Here is a 16,370-nt window from a genome sequence, read left to right on the forward strand (position 1 = left end):
AAAGCAAAAGACAATAATTTCTTGAAAGAACTCGCTTGATGTAAATGAAATGCTTGCCTTTGATATAATGATGGGAAGAATAAATGGCACTAATTTGGCAAAAACATCAGCACACAATTCTAATACGACAGTTCCCCAACATAAGTATCATATTGTATCATGAACAAGTCAGATTCTAATTGTAAATTATAATTTCATAGGTAATATAAATAATTCCCGACTGTGATTAATTTAGAATAGCGGAACTCATGGGAGAAAATAAGCTTGAGTATGAGCATAAATGAATCAAATGAAAATCAATATTTCTTAGCATGAATTAATTTAAAACTGTAGATGGCAGTTCATCTCCTTCCCATACTCATACAACTTTATTCGAGGAGTAAAATATATAAGAAATTTTTTTTTTTTTTTTCTAGTGAACAGTCAACAGCCCTCAATTAAGGGATTATTTTCCCTCAACCTCTAGCAAAACTGCATATTTCATACTTTCTGTTAAACCTTTAGAGATAATGAGCCAATAACAAAGAGAAGAAACCTAGATGGACATCTACCTTAAAGCTTGCACATTGCATCAAGCAAAATGGACAAGCGAAGTCCTCAATTACTGCATGTTGAAAAGAAACACAAAATAGTTAGCATGTGACTGGAATTTAATTTAAGTTCAACAGGTTGATTGTCAGTAAATATGATGTATACACACATGAGAAATTAGAAAATAATAATTTATTAATTTGTGATCTTCCTTGAGAACACAGATTTACTAGTCATTTTAATATCAGTTTCTTTTCATTTGTTTATGTATCCAGGGTTGCTGTGATAAAATAAAAAAGGACAAAATGCAAAAGGACCCCCTTGGGGTTTGGTTAGCTGCAAACTGACCCCTTGTGCTCTCAATTTTGATTTATTGACTCTGAATTTTAAGGAATTGTCCAAATTACCCCCCTCCATCTTAATTCTGTTAACTATAATTGACAAAAAAAGGTCAAATGGTGTGCACATGACTACTTAACTATATAAAAAAATTGAAAATTATACATCCATGACGCATATCATTTTCTATGGATTATAGATAACGGAATTGATATGGAGGGGACAATAATACAAAATTGATAGCCCAAAGACCCAAACCCCAGGGGTCTTTTTGAATTTTACCCAATAAAAAAGGTGAAATTCAGTTTAGACTCTGAAACAAGCTTATAAATAATAGAAGAGCTGAAGTATCTTTATTTGTAGTGACGAGTGTCTATGAGTATGCACCCAAGCAAAACCATTTAAAAAAACAAAACAAAAAATTTCTAGAAACAAACATTCCCTTCTAGGACCTTAGATGCCATATTTTCACTAGATCTTTGGCCTCAAACTCCTCACTCAAAATGTTTCTCAAATTTCTGATCTCATTGAAATCATTTCCATTTGAGTACTTGATGTAATCATAAGAAAAGCTTTTTGATGGTCTTTCATGAGTAGCTTTCAGTTTAGACAATAATGAATGTTGTTTTGTTGGGCCAGCATGCCACTTTTAATTCAAACAAGACTAACATAAAATTCGGTCCAGTTCTCTCAGAGCTTCAAAGTGTCTAGGGAGTGTTTACTTGAGTTTTAAGTTAGTCTATGAGTTGTATCATTTAATGTCCAAATTATGACTCCAAAGTGTCCAAAACTTCGAAGAATGATTAAAATTTAAAAGTATAAAATCTATATAATATGATTAATCACACTCAAAGGAAAGATATTGCCTAGCGGAAAATCGAGTGTTTTGGTGTATCTAAGTCATGAATGCCTAGAGTCCTTCTTCTAAATACGTAATTATCCTATAACTCTCACATGATGAAAACATCTACACATGACAAGAACATGATAGAGCACTAGGTTCTGAAGCAAAAGGTGGCAATACGTAATAATCCTATAACTCTCACATGATGATTCCCCAGGAAATTCATGGTCTCCCCACTAGTCCAATGAGCTTCATCACCTTGTAAACAAAAGCAGCAAAGCTAGTGTAACTCTCTTATATGCATGGAAAAATAAATGAAACTTTCCAAAATGCTTCACCACTTTGTCAACTTGTCCCCATCCTCCTTGTTTGATAAATAATACTCTCTCCATCCTACAATAAGTTATATGCTTTTATTTTTGGACTCTCAAAATAAAAGAAACTTTCCAAAAGTAGATCAATTTCCTATATTACCATTTTTTTAAACCAAGATTCTTATTAAAATTCATGCCACCTCAAATATAAACTGTGGCAACCAGACCTAAAAATGCTTGAAGGACTTCAAGGACTGGCTCCCAATTTACTTGTTTAAGGTGGGAAAAGAGTTTCCTACAATGGGGAAAACCTTTTTAGGCCAGCCTAACGGCCCAAGTGATAGAATCTTGGACTCGATATGGACTCTCTTCTCTTGTAAATACTTCCTGAGGAGGCTCAAGTTAAGAACTGAGCTCCTCCTTAGTTGTTTCTCTCTCTCTCTCTTTTTCTCTCATGTATCTCTCTCCCTTCCCCAATTTTTCAAAACCCCCCACACTCTCACTCCTTCAGTCCCTATTTATAGACTTCCCTCGGTGGGGTTGTCATGATGATGGGAGGGGCTTTTTATGTTGGGCAAGGCCCTTCTAGGATATATTTATGACCAAATGGGACCCACTTCTTGGACAGATGTGACTATCTCAAAGTTGCACCCGTCGCCAAATGGTGTTCGGCAGGCGATTTCCCCCAAGACACTACCGTTACCGTTCTGTACGGGCCCCGACCTAGTATTGATCCCCGGATTGATATGGGCCTCGATCTACCATTGGGCCCATAATTCTTAGGCATATGGAGGTTAATGGGTTGGGCCAATACCCGATGCCTGTACATAAACAAAGGGCATTTTAGGCTTTGTCATCAATATTTTAGTAAGCAATGGCACAACCCCAGTACACAAGGAGCATACAAAGGAAATCCCAAAAAAAAAAAAAAAAAAAGAGGAGGCAAAAATAAAGGTACAAAAAAAATGAACAAAAGTTCAAAGTGAAATGAACAAAAGTTCAAAGTGTCCAGGAAATCTAGAATGTTCGTGATAGAGGAAGAACGAAATCAAAGTCCAATCATACAAATTCCTCTGAAATAAGAACTTCAGGTTTGCCAAGTTTAGCTCTTTCCCCTCAAAGCAATGGGAATTTCTCTCTCCAAAGACACCATGTTAGACACAAAGGAACAGTTTTCCATATCTCCCCATTGCGTTTTATTTCCCCCAAAACATTTCTTCCAACACAACAGCATTTCCCAAACAAATGAAGGCATTACCAGGTGACTCCAAAGAAATAGAAAACCAAAGATCACAACTCCTACGCCACCACACAATCTAGAGAAAGATGTGTGGTGGAAAGCTTGGAGACTCCATTGCTGTCCAAGCATGATATTATTCTAATGCAGTTCTCACTTCTCACATAAATGGACTAATTTTTTCAGCATAGAAATGAACTTGACCTATGAATTCTATAATTCCCATAGGGCATATGATGGATGCAACATATTTGGCTGTACCACCAACCTAATCGAATCCAAAGTCCAAACTTGCTTGGAGACATGATTGATATCTTAGTGAATTGACTCAAGGTGATAACACTGGATAAATAAAGCGTATAAAGTAGACGACTGAAACTCTCCATAAAAATGCTATCACAGCCAGAGAAAATCTTGCGTATCAGGTTGTAGTTGACATACAGGTTTAAAGGTTTAAAATCAGTGCCAGATGGTGACATCAAGAGAACTTTGACACCTATCTACCAGTTCAAGATTTTCAACTTGATTTTTCACTATTCAACTGCTTCATCTACTATTACACTAGGTTAACAGACCCAGGGTGTAAGGGGTACAATGAGTACTGTAAATGAGAAGAAAAAGAATAAGTTAAACATCATGTAGATAAGGACAAGCAGAACAGAATTACAACTATTATTAACTTAAAATTGATCAACTGTACCATTCTCAATTAATTTAAATCTATCATTCTACATCATTAACAGACCAACCACCCCACCAGTCCAAACCTCCTAGTGTTTCCAGCAGTTAATATATGACAAATGATAAATACGATACAATAGAACTGATGAACATACAAAAAATATTAGATAAAAAATTAATAGACATTTGCAACTGCAACAAAACCATTGAGGTGAAAGGGGAAAAAGAAGTATATAAAAGAAATGTTTAGAAAGAAAAGAAGCTTAGTATGGTCACATAACATTAACTGTAGTAAATAAGTCTTAAATATGAAAATTATCTTATGAGACGATGTGATGAGACATCTTTCTCACACCATGTGTGGATCCCACATGTTGAAGACTCAAGAGACCGTCTCATGATACCTTCTCTGTAAATACAGGTACCCAAAAAATAAAAATAAAAATAAAATAGCTTAATAACACCTTCAGTCTTTCGTAACATGTTGTTGTAGTCCCTATAGTTGAATATTACAATTCCAGCCTTCAACCTAGACAAGAACATACAGCCAAAGATATTAACGAACTAACACAGCAAACAAAGAAACCACATACAAGTTAGATTAGAAAATTGATTATAAAGACATTAATTGGTCTTAAATTTTTGTTAAAGTGTTAAAGAAATCATATTGTATTGTGTTATACCCTTGTGCTGTGTAGGTGGTATTCTTTTAGAAGAGTCTAGAATGCTCATGTGACAAGATGTCATTGGTGAGATGTCTCCACCAGTTGTCACCATTAAAAAATTCTCCATATTGTAACCAACTCTTCATATATATAAGTAATGAACGAACTAACGGCTGAACATCTAAGAATTTCAGCTTCTACTTTTGAATATTCTTCATTATCATTTCTAAATACTCCACATTAACATGGTATCAAAGCAGGTGGTTATAAGTTCAAACCTTGTCATCACTCTACCTCCCATTTAGAAAGTTGAAAATCCTGCATGTTGTGCCCCATTTATTAAAGAGGAGCCTAGACCCACAAGTGAGAGGGAGTGTTAGAATTATGGTCAAATGATTAAATTCACCTTTCTTAACAGCTTAGGCTATCATGACAATCGGTAATCAGCTTAGAGAGTGCATCCTGAATAGTTTTAGGAATGGAAACACATGGTGTATGTAAATAAAGCAAGAGAAGGAAGGAGAGAACGACTGACAAGAAACAAAATTACTAATAGAATATTTAGTAGTAGATAAACGTGTATATTCCCGAACAGCAAGGAGAAGTATGTCTAGGTTAGTGGATGATGAATGATCCACAGGCAGGAATGATGATAGAGGGGTCACTACTCACTAGAAGTGGAGGCCTAGGGACATCTAGTATAAAATTGTAATGGAGCAGGGGCCTTGGGTTTGTTTCTCAAGGACAATGTCTGCATGTTGTGGAAAGCATTATATGGTCTCAAGCAGTCACCATGAGCATGGCCTGGGAAATTTCCCGAAATGTTCACCGATTTTGGTCTCCACCATTGTCAAACAGATCATTCAGTAATCCACCTACACACTGATGCTGGATACATACTTCTTACGGTTTATGTGTGCTAAATTACTGATTCTTCCAAAAATTTCAGCTATTGAGATATGGTAAATTTAATTATTTAACCACATATTTCTAATACTCCCCTCACATGTGGGCATAAACTCTCTTTTCATAGGTGAGGCCCAACAAGTGGAATTTTAAATGGGAGGTAGAGTGGAGGAAACAAGGATTGAATTCAAAACCTCTTATTCTAATACTATGTTAAATTACAGATTGTCCCAAAAACTTAAACTATCGGGATATGGTAAATTTAATCATTTAACTACATACTTCTAACAACGTGGATGATATAGTAATTACTGAAGATGATTCTAAAGGCGTCACCAAATTGAAACAATTCTTGCAACTACACTTTCACACCAAAGATCCTAGAAAACTGCGATACTTTTAAGGGATTGAAGTTACACAATCAAAACAAGGCATCAATTTATATCTAAGGAAGTATGTACTAGATATCATCGAAGATACAAGATTGTTGGGTTCTTGTCTTGTTGAAACTCCTATGGATCCAAATCAAAAACTCTTGAGGGATAAAGGAGATCCATTTTTCAGATGCTAGTCAGTATCATCGGTTGGCTAGGAAGCTTAACTTTCTCACCATTACGAGGCCAAACATCTCATGCCAGTCAGTGTGGCAAGTCAACTCCTAGAAGCCCCAAGACTCTCACATTGGAATGCTTCTATTCAGATTGTTAGATATCTAAAGAGAGTCCTAGGTCAAGAAATATTTTTTTAAAGGAATGGTCATCTTAGGGTGGAAGGCTTCTCTCATGCAAATTGGGCAAGATCATTTCAGAGAGAAGGTCCACAACGGGATATTGCATATTCCTAGGAGGAAATCTTGTAGCATGGAAAAACAAGAAGCAAAATGTAGTTGCTTGGTCTAATGCAGAAGTAGAATATAGAGCAATGGCACACACCACTAGTGAGCTGAACATGGTGACAGACCTTTCTTCAAGAGTTAAGCCCCACTGTAGCTTCTCCCATCCCACTATCTAATGATAATCTTTTTTTTTGATAGGTAATAACAAATTTATTGATAATAGAAGTACAATGGATTTACGATAGTAAACTCACTGCACTGAAAAAAATACAAACCAATCAAAAAGAAAGGCTAACAGAATTAAGAAAATTAAACAAAGAATGACAATGCGTAAACTCCCAAATACGAGACCACTCAAACAAAGTCCTAAACAGCAAAGACTTCACACAATCTACAAGTCTCTCAGTTTCCTCAAAAGTTCGGGCATTGCGTTCCTTCCAAATTAACCACATAAGACATGCTGGAACCATATTCCACACATTTGAAGTGTGACTCCCCAACCAATTCCACCATGCAAAGAGAAGAGAAACAACGTTCTTGGGCATCACCCACTGAACCCCAAACAAACGAAGGACTTCACTCCACAAGGTATAAGCATACTTACAATGGATCAATAAGTGATCCACAGTTTCCTCTTCACATCGACAAAGGCAGCACCAATTAACAAGAGGTAAATCCTTCTTAACAAGGTTGTCTATAGTAAGAATCCCACCCCTAGCAGCTGTCCATAAAAAGAAAGCCACCCTTTTAGGGACCTTAACACACCAAATGCTCTTCCAAGGAAAAGACACCGACGGGGCTGCTAGCAATGAGAAATAGAAAGAGCGCATATCAAAAACACCACTACGGTTCAATTGCCATATCATGGTGTCATCACCCCCTCTAGGTAGCTTGGATGAGATATGCGCAAAAAAATCATAAGAGATCCCTGTCTCCCAATCCTGAAAAGCACAACGAAAACGTAAGTTCCAGCTTCTACCACCCCCATCTGGTGCATAGTCAACCATATCAGAAATCATAGCTGACTTATCCATAGCAATAGCAAACATAGCCGGATATAAATCCTTCAGGGTAGTAGGGCTACTCCAAGGGTCATACCAAAATCTAATACGAAAACCCTCACCTGCTGCATACAACACATGACCAAAAAAGCTCTCAACCCCCTTCCTAATGTTCTTCCACATACCACATCCATGCGTCCCTCTAACAACTCTAGTACACCATCCCCCACTAGCCTCCCCATATTTGGAAGCTATAACTTGCCTCCATAAATGTGTGACCTCATTCCCAAATCGCCATAGCCACTTCCCAAGCAAAGCTTGGTTAAATAGCCTAATCTTCCGGATCCCCAAGCCACCTACCTCCACGGGCCACACAACTTTCTCCCAAGCAACAAGTGAGAATTTAAAAACATCATTAGAACTCCCCCAAAGGAAATTCCTTTGAATCCTCTCTAATCTGTCTGCCACATGTTGTGGAATATTGAACAAAGATAAATAATACGTAGGAAGACTTGATAGGGTATTCTTTAATAAAGTAAGTCTACCCCCTTTTGACAAATATAACTGCTTCCAACCTGCAAGCCTTTTTTCCATCCGTTCAATGATAGGGTTCCATATAGAGGAATCCTTATAATGTGCCCCCAAAGGCATACCCAAATAAGACATGGGTAAACAGCCTATCTTACAACATAAGATACGAGCTAAGGCATCCAAATTCCCAACCTCACCAACCGGCACAATCTCACTCTTACCAACATTTACTTTCAGTCCTGTGATAGCTTCAAAGAAAATTAGAACCATACGAATATGCAATAATTGTTCCTCGGATGCATCACAAAAGAGAATAGTATCATCAGCAAACAAAAGGTGAGAGATTTGCAAACCACCACTTGCATTGGGACTTGCTTGGAAACCACTGAGAAAGGCTCCATCTTCTGTCCTTTTCAACAATCTACTCAACAACTCCATTACCAATAAGAATAGGAGTGGAGATAAAGGATCCCCTTGGCGAAGACCACGAGAACTACGAAAGAAACCAGCTGGAGACCCATTAACAAGCACTGAAAAACGAGCAGTAGAAATACACATCTTCATCCATCTCCCCCACTTCTCCCCAAAACCCATCCTCTCCATAAGGTAAAATAAGGCACTCCAACTCACATGATCATAAGCCTTCTCAATATCCAATTTAATAATCACACCCGGAACACCACTCTTTAATCTACTATCCAAGCATTCATTTGGGATTAGAACAGAGTCAAGAATTTGTCTTCCCCCAACAAAAGAATTTTGGAAATTAGAAATAAGTTTATCCAAAACACAACGAAGTCTATGTGCCAAGACCTTAGAAAGTAGCTTGTACAAACTACCCACAAGGCTGATAGGGCGAAAATCTCTAATATTGACTGCACTAAGCTTCTTGGGTATCAAACACAAAAATGTGGCATTGAGAGATTTTTTAAAGATACATTCTTTGTGGAAGTCTGCAAAAAAAGCCAAGATCTCCTTCTCAAGAACACACTAGAATTTTTGGAAGAAAGCCATAGTAAAGCCATCTGGACCAAGGGCCTTATCACCCTTAGCCTCCCGAAGGACTACAATGATCTCCTCTATCTCAAACTCCCTTTCTAAAGTAACCCTATCAATTTCATCCAGATTTGCAAACTCTAAACCATCAATAGTGGGCCGCCAAGATTCGGTCTCCTGGTACAAAGACTTGTAAAAACCCACCACTTGATCCTGAATGGCAGACTCATCCTCATACAAAATGCCCTCAACCTCCACTGCCTTCATAGCATTTGTACGTCTATGAGAATTAGCAAGAATATGAAAAAACCCAGTATTATTATCCCCTTCTTTTAAGTATAGAGCTTTCGATTTCTGCCTCCAAGAAATCTCCTCCAAAGAAGCTAAATACTTAATTTCAGCCTTTATCTCAAGTCTTCTTGCACTATTTGCCGAAGACAGAGATTGCATCCCTTCTCTCAAGTCTAAGTCCAAAAGCTCAGCCAGCAAGCATTTTTTCCTAAAAGACACATCCCCAAAAACATGTTTATTCCAATGCTTCAAGTCTCCCTTAAGAGCCTTCAGTTTGCAAGCTAGTACATAACTAGGAGACCCCACAAAATGGTAACCGTTCCACCAACCTCGCACAAGATCCACAAATCCCTCCACCTTAAGCCACATATTCTCAAATTTGAAAGAAGTCTTTCCCCTCGACATTCCACCTGCCTCCACTAGAAGAGGACAATGGTCCGAAATCACTCGAGGAAGAGGCCTTTGAGTCACATCCAAAAAGTGATCCTCCCAATCAGTGGATACCAGCACTCTATCAATTCTAGACATAGAAGGGTTCTCTGAGTCACGGAACCATGTATACACGCCCCCACCAAAGGTATATCAACCAAAAAATTCCTCTCAATAAAGTCCGAGAATTTGAACATGGCTGGACTAAAAGAAGTGCAACCAAGACGCTCTGCTGGGTATCTGATGATATTAAAATCACCAAAAACACACCAAGCTGCACTCCACCTCCCTCTCACACTATCAAGTTCAGTCCACAAAAAATCCCTAAGACCATCAGCATTCGGACCATACACCCCTGTACATATCCAATCAAAACCATCTGCCACACCCTTAAACAAAATAGAAACAGAAAAGCACCCAACCAGAACATCCATTTTTTTATATACCCTTGTGTCCCAAACCAGAATAACTCCCCCTGCTGTATGAGTGGCATCCAAAGCTACCCAATCAACAAAAGGACTACTCCAAAGACTTTTCACAACAGCAGAATTGACAGAATCCAATTTAGTTTCTTGGAAACACACTACATCACACTTCCACTCCTTGAGTAAATTCTTCACTGTATCCCTCTTTTGAGGATTGTTTAATCCTCTCACATTCCAAGATAAGATTTTCAAATTCATGGACAACTAACTGAACCCACCCTACAGAAATTCTCAATCCCTCTGGTTTGTCGACCAGATTGCCCCTCATAGTTGACGGAAGAGACTAAATTCCTCAATTCCCTCATACCTTTTTTAGTTGAAGAGGTATTGCGGCGAAGACTACCGGTTGTAGCTTGCTTTTCCCACACTTTCTCAAGCTTTTGAAAGAAATCAATGCACTGATGCTCACATGAATCAATAGGAAATCCCACATATTTACTAAAGCCTTTAATCTTCCTCTTCACCCACATTGAAGGTTCCAGATCCTCCCCCACAAGAAAATCATCCAATGCAGCCTCTGATACTATCTCCAAACCCCCATGAGGATCCCACTTAGCCAGAGGTACACAATCCAAAGCATTATCACTCTCCTCATCCTTACCTGACCCCTTGGGTTTAACCCAATCCAACAACAAAATTTCATCATCCTTAGAATCAAAACCCAGCTCAGATAGAGGAGAGAAACAATTTTTACCCAGCAGCTTGTGGTGGCGGATCATATCGGAGAATTCAAAAACCGAAAGAGACGGGGAAGCATCGGACTCAGCGTTGACAGACTGCCCATCGGAGTTTAGAACAGCACCGGAGTTTGGGAAGCCATCCGCTGCACTACCGGCGACAATCACGGTGTCACCCAAACAACCCACCTCAGCCCCGCTTGTTTTTTGGCCCACCGGAAGCCCACCAACAGCCCCAACCTCATCACCGTACCCATCAGACCTTGGAAATACTCCACCTAACTCGCCGGAACCCGGAAACACCATCAGAAACTTCTCGGCTGAGCCATGGGGGTCCGATCCTTCACTACACTGGGGTCCCGCCAAACTAATGCAGATCGAAACCTCCTCCACACACCCATCGGCCCTTGGGAGGTCCCCACCCAGCTCGTCGTTGATCGGTGACAGCTCTGGAACCTTCTCAGCTCCGGAACCTTCTCAGCTCGTCGTTGATCGTTGACAGACTATCTAATGATAATCAAGATGCTATCCACATTGCATCCAATCCTGTTTTCCTTGAAAGGACCAGGAACATTGAAGTAAATTGTCATTTTGTGAGAGACAAAATGGAACTATTGCTACACTGTTTGTGAAGTCTAAAGGCCAACTTGCTGATATCTTTATAAAGGCATTATGTAGGAATTATCTAGAGTTTATTTGTTCCAAGCTAGGCTTATATGGCATATATGCTCCAGCTTGAGGGAGAGTGTTAGAAGTTAGAGAAATAATATTGTATTGTGTTGCGTGGGCAGTACTCTTCTGGAAGAGTCTAGAATATTCTGGTGATGAGGTGTCCCTACCAGCTGTCAACATTAGAATATTCTACATCAATTGTAACCAAATCTTCATATATAAGTAATGAATGGACTGAGGGCTGGATATCTAAGAATTTCAACTCCTCCTTTTGAATATTCATCATTAACATCTCTAAAAACTCCACATTAACAATTTTATTTTTCATAAAAAAAGTCAAGCAGAGATCAATTAATGTACTAGAGAAAGGAGTGATTTTTTATTCAGGTTAATGGAGTGAAAAAAGGTCTAAAATCCTTTTTGGTACTCTTCAGTCCTCACACAACCACATTGTTAGAAAGATATCAATGTATTTAGCTGCTATATGACTCTCCTTTTATTACATAATGGGGCAACAGATCTAATATTTTCGTTTCAAAACTTTAGCAACCTGTCATCCATATAAATATTGTTGTTCTTGGAAAACTTTCTGCTGAAACCACTGATTAAGACCCCAAATCCTTTAATCAGGTCCAGGTTCTGCCCCTATGTTTTCCTCAAGCTCAATACCTTTTTGTTCCATAAATCCTTTTTTTTGAACATAGCACTAGCCAGGTGCCCCTACAGCAAAAATGGGCAAGGAGATCTTGTCTCACCTTATCTTTTTGTCCTTGCAATGGAAGAATTTACAAGGATTATAAGATCTAAAGTAGCTAATCTCCAGCAATTGAAGTACCACCTAACTGTGCTAGTTTGGGGATTACTCACTTGAGCTTTGCAAATGATTTACTCATCTTTTCTGCAGCTGATTTGCCCTCAATCCATTTAATAAAAGAGGCTTTTCCCTCTCTGGTCTCTCAGTTAACCAAAGCAAAAGTGAAATTTTTGGTACTGCTGTCAAAGATGACCACCACCAGCAAATCCTATTATCCCTGCAATTCAAGCATGGGACATTGTGAGTCAGATATCTTGGATGACCTCTTATCACTGGTAAGCTCAGTTTTAAGGATTTACAATCCTCTAATTGAAAGGACCCCTGCTAGACCAAGTTCATGGACAGCAAGAAAGCTTTCATTCTCAGGTAAACTACTCTTGATTCAGTCAATCCTATGCAGCATCAATGTATTGGTTAAGTATTCTCATTCTTCCTAAAAAAGCTATCAAAGCTACAGAACAGAGATTAAATCACTTTTTGCGGAAGGGGCCAGATGAAAACCAGAGGTAGTTTTAAGGTTTCTTAGGATCAGGCCTGCTCTCCTAAAAGAGAAGGGTGCTTGGGCCTGAAAAAGATGGAAGATTGGAACAAAGCAACAACCCTGAAGCAAATCTGGAACCTTTTCAGGTTGGCTCACTCTGGGTAACTTGGATGCATGAAGTTTTTCTTGAAGGAAGAAGTTTCTGGGCTGTGAAAATCCCTCAGGACAGCTCATGGGGATGGAGAAATCTGGTGAAGCTTAGAATTAAGGCAAGGAAGTTTCTAAGCTATGAAGTAGGTGATGGGAAGAGTATCTTCCTATGGCTAGATAACTGGTACCCTGATGGCATACTGTATCAAGTTTATGGTCCTAGAATTGTATATGATGCAGCTAGCTCTACTTATCCCAAAAAAATGATATTGATGCCAAATTGCACAGTATCCTGATAGATAAGGAACACATTTGGAGGCCTGCAAGAACTGATGACGTGGTTAAATTCCAAAGTAAGCTGCACCTAATTAACCTAAAGAAGAAAAAACAAGGCAGCCTGGACTGCTTCTTCCTCAGGAAAATATGAAGTTGCTGCCACAAGGAATCAGATAATATGCAAGAAGAATGAAGTCCCATGGTGGAGATTGATCTGATTTTCTACTGCCCTCCCCAAGCACAGGCTTCTCAACAAAGGCAAGGCAGATGCAATGGGGATTGCAGAAGAGTAATTGAATGCATAATCATTTTTTCTTATAATGCTCCTCTAACAAAAGGGTCTGGAAATGCATAATCAACCTATATCTGTTATATTCTTCTTTGTTGTCATCATATGTATATATGCCGTAGATAATAAGAGGATGATTTGGGTGTGAGGGATGGTGCAACCCAATGGGTAGTTCTGCACATGATTTATGATGAAGGTAATCTCTGCATTCTTTACAACTGTAGCTAGGACCAAATACTGGTTCCGTGCACCCATAACAAAGACCTCCCCTTCTCTCGTCTTCATTAAAGACCAGCGGATGCTGCAAATGAGATGTCGAAGCAAAAACGGAAGGGAAGTCCCAGATAAAGAATTTCAATAGCAGCAGGGTTTTACTCTCTAATTACGGTGTTTTCTGAAAGTGTTTGATGTTGATAAAAAGGTCAGTAGGGCCACTGTGTTTTCTGAGTTGTATTGATGTAGAGAGCTTATGACCATCCCCTCCACATTGTATCTCTTTTGGGGCTGTTTAGGCCTTGCCGGACGTAGTTTTAGTTGTATTGATTTTGTTACTCTGCTTTGTTGCCTTGTGAATCCTCTTTGGATTCCTGTCAAGGCTTTGTCTGTACTTGGTTTTGTAGTAATGAATCATCCAACTTATCAAGGAAAAAAAACCCATTAGATCAACTCAATTTGATTAATGGTGCTGGTTATTATACTATTAGCCAATGATCCTACTGTTTTAACAAATATATCAAATATATACACACCTATGCATACATCATACAACAAACATAAGTTTGACACTGACAAAAAAGTTTCGCTATAGGAAGATGAGCATTGATGCAAAAAAAAATTATATATATATATAGATATATATTCCAGCAGACTAAAAGAATTGCAAAAAATGACTTTTTTTATAATAAAAAAAAAACCCATCAATGAGGTTATACTTTCAATACTCAATAAGAAAACATGTTAAGACAGAAATCTTACCTCCTTTTACGCCTTGCTTGTATTTTGTAATGCAAACATCTTGGAAGAAATGAAGGCTACAACATAGAAAGTGCTTTCTTATTAAGTAGAATGAAAGAGTGAATTTATTTTTCAAAGGGGAGACCTAGAAGTAAGCACCCAAAATAAGTCATAATAAGGTACCAACATGGCAACATGTGAAGGGCATAGAGATCAGAACCCAACATGTAATAAACAAGGTTGACCAACATCAGTATCAAAATGATCAAGCCTATAATACAATAAAATCATGCAATAATACCCTCAAATTTCCTAGAAGGGCCATTGTACACAAGAAGAACTGAAGAAGAAAATTTTGATGCTGAGTGAATTTAAGGTTCCAAAATAGTCATGCTAAAAGAACATAAATGAGTTAAACACATATTCTGCAAGGAAATGAAGATAGTACATTGTCTATAGCACGGTGACGGAGAATATTGTATAGTTCAACGGGCTTGCAATATATCAGGAGAGTCTCTTCAGCTGCAGTTGCCTCTTCTACAGACGAATGAACACAAGAATTTTGATGGCACATCTTATCCACATTCCCCAATGGATGCAACAGCTATCAGAATTCCTGTTCTGTGACAGGAGATGAGTGTCAAAATTGGCATACATAATTTAATTATTATATCATACACAATGCTTGCCAGTAAGTAATCATACAATCAGGATATCTTCTAGAGACACAATAATGCTAAATTTATTTGTAATTCTCTACGAACATGACATACTTCTGCATATGTAAGCTCCATATAATAAATCAAGGAATATCAATTTCTTTTTTGTAAATAAAATAGTTCATTAAAAGGAACTAAAAGGACACAACCACTGTACAAGGGGGATGTATACATAATACAAGATATATCCCATTAATTAAGAGCGAAAATCACAAAAATCTAGCATGTCAAGAAAACTGACAAAAGGAAAATTGCCTTATTAAAGCATTCATCCACTCGAATAAAAATTTGAGAAATGAGTGTTTTAGATCTAAGATTGAGAATTCACATCCTTCAAAGAACCAAGGATTTCTATCTCTCCAAATGCACCACACGAGATAATGCTTGACTAACACATGCAGCACTAATCCGCAATAATAAGACAGTGTTTCCTTAGATTATCCATAGTTAGAATTCTCCTCAAAGCTATTGTCCAAAGAAAGAATGTCATTTACTTTTACGTCACCCAATAGTGATCTGGGAGCTAAGATTCTAGCACAATCATCATCATTTTTTGCAACAATGCTCGTACATTCAGATGTTCCTAGATAAGTTTACATGTTATTTATTATTTAACAATTTATCTTTAAAAAATGATTATAAAATTGATGTATTCTCTATGATTGTTCCTAAGTCTGTCCAGGAAGCCTTGTCCATTCCTGGCTGGAAAATAGCCATGGAAGCCGAGATGTCAACAGCACTGTATCAAAATAACACATGGGATTAATACCTCTTCCCTCTAGAATTTCCACTATTGGCTGTTGTTGGGTGTATACTATGAATTACTTACCTTATGGGTCCATTGAGCGCTTGAAGACTCATCTTGTTGCCAACAGTTACACCCAAAACAATGGAGTCAAAGCTTTGTACAACATTAAGCAATCTCCCAAAGCCTGGTTTGGCAAGTTTAGTAAACCAATTGTCAAATTTGAAATGCATCTTTGTCAATCTGACCACTCCATTTTCTCTTGTGCTTCCAAAAGAGGAAAAATTTTATTGATAGTTTATGTTGGTGACATCATCATAACTGGTCACTGAATCAAACGTGTTCTTTCAATCCTCATTCCAAACTAAGGATCTGGGAAAATTTCATTGCTTCTTGGGTATTGAGGTTAGCACTTTTCAAGAAAGGAATTAAACATGTGATATTTTGGAAGTGATTGGCTTATTAGGTTCAAAACATGTAGAGACTTGTGGATCCTAATGTCAAATAA

The 16,370-nt window shown here is 38.1% G+C and overlaps 1 protein-coding gene across 4 annotated transcripts in view; it reads right to left on the reverse strand.

The window, feature by feature from the left end:
• The window catches only part of LOC126710535 (polycomb group protein EMBRYONIC FLOWER 2-like), a 29,960-nt gene that overhangs the window by 11,494 nt on the left and 2,096 nt on the right, over window positions 1–16,370 (reverse strand). For 3 of the 4 annotated variants that reach the window (XM_050411045.1, XM_050411047.1, XM_050411046.1), the window contains 4 exons: window positions 14,847–15,019; window positions 14,420–14,475; window positions 4,411–4,475; window positions 552–604 (listed from right to left, as the gene is read on the reverse strand). In XM_050411045.1, coding sequence (XP_050267002.1) covers window positions 552–604; window positions 4,411–4,475; window positions 14,420–14,475; window positions 14,847–14,972 — 300 coding nt within the window. In that variant the 5' untranslated portion in view covers window positions 14,973–15,019. The remainder of the gene's footprint in view (window positions 1–551; window positions 605–4,410; window positions 4,476–14,419; window positions 14,476–14,846; window positions 15,020–16,370) is intronic. The other variant, XM_050411049.1, reaches the window with a different exon arrangement.

This window comes from Quercus robur, chromosome 12 (genome assembly GCF_932294415.1).
Source record: "Quercus robur chromosome 12, dhQueRobu3.1, whole genome shotgun sequence".
In the NCBI taxonomy this organism is placed as follows: domain Eukaryota; kingdom Viridiplantae; phylum Streptophyta; class Magnoliopsida; order Fagales; family Fagaceae; genus Quercus; species Quercus robur.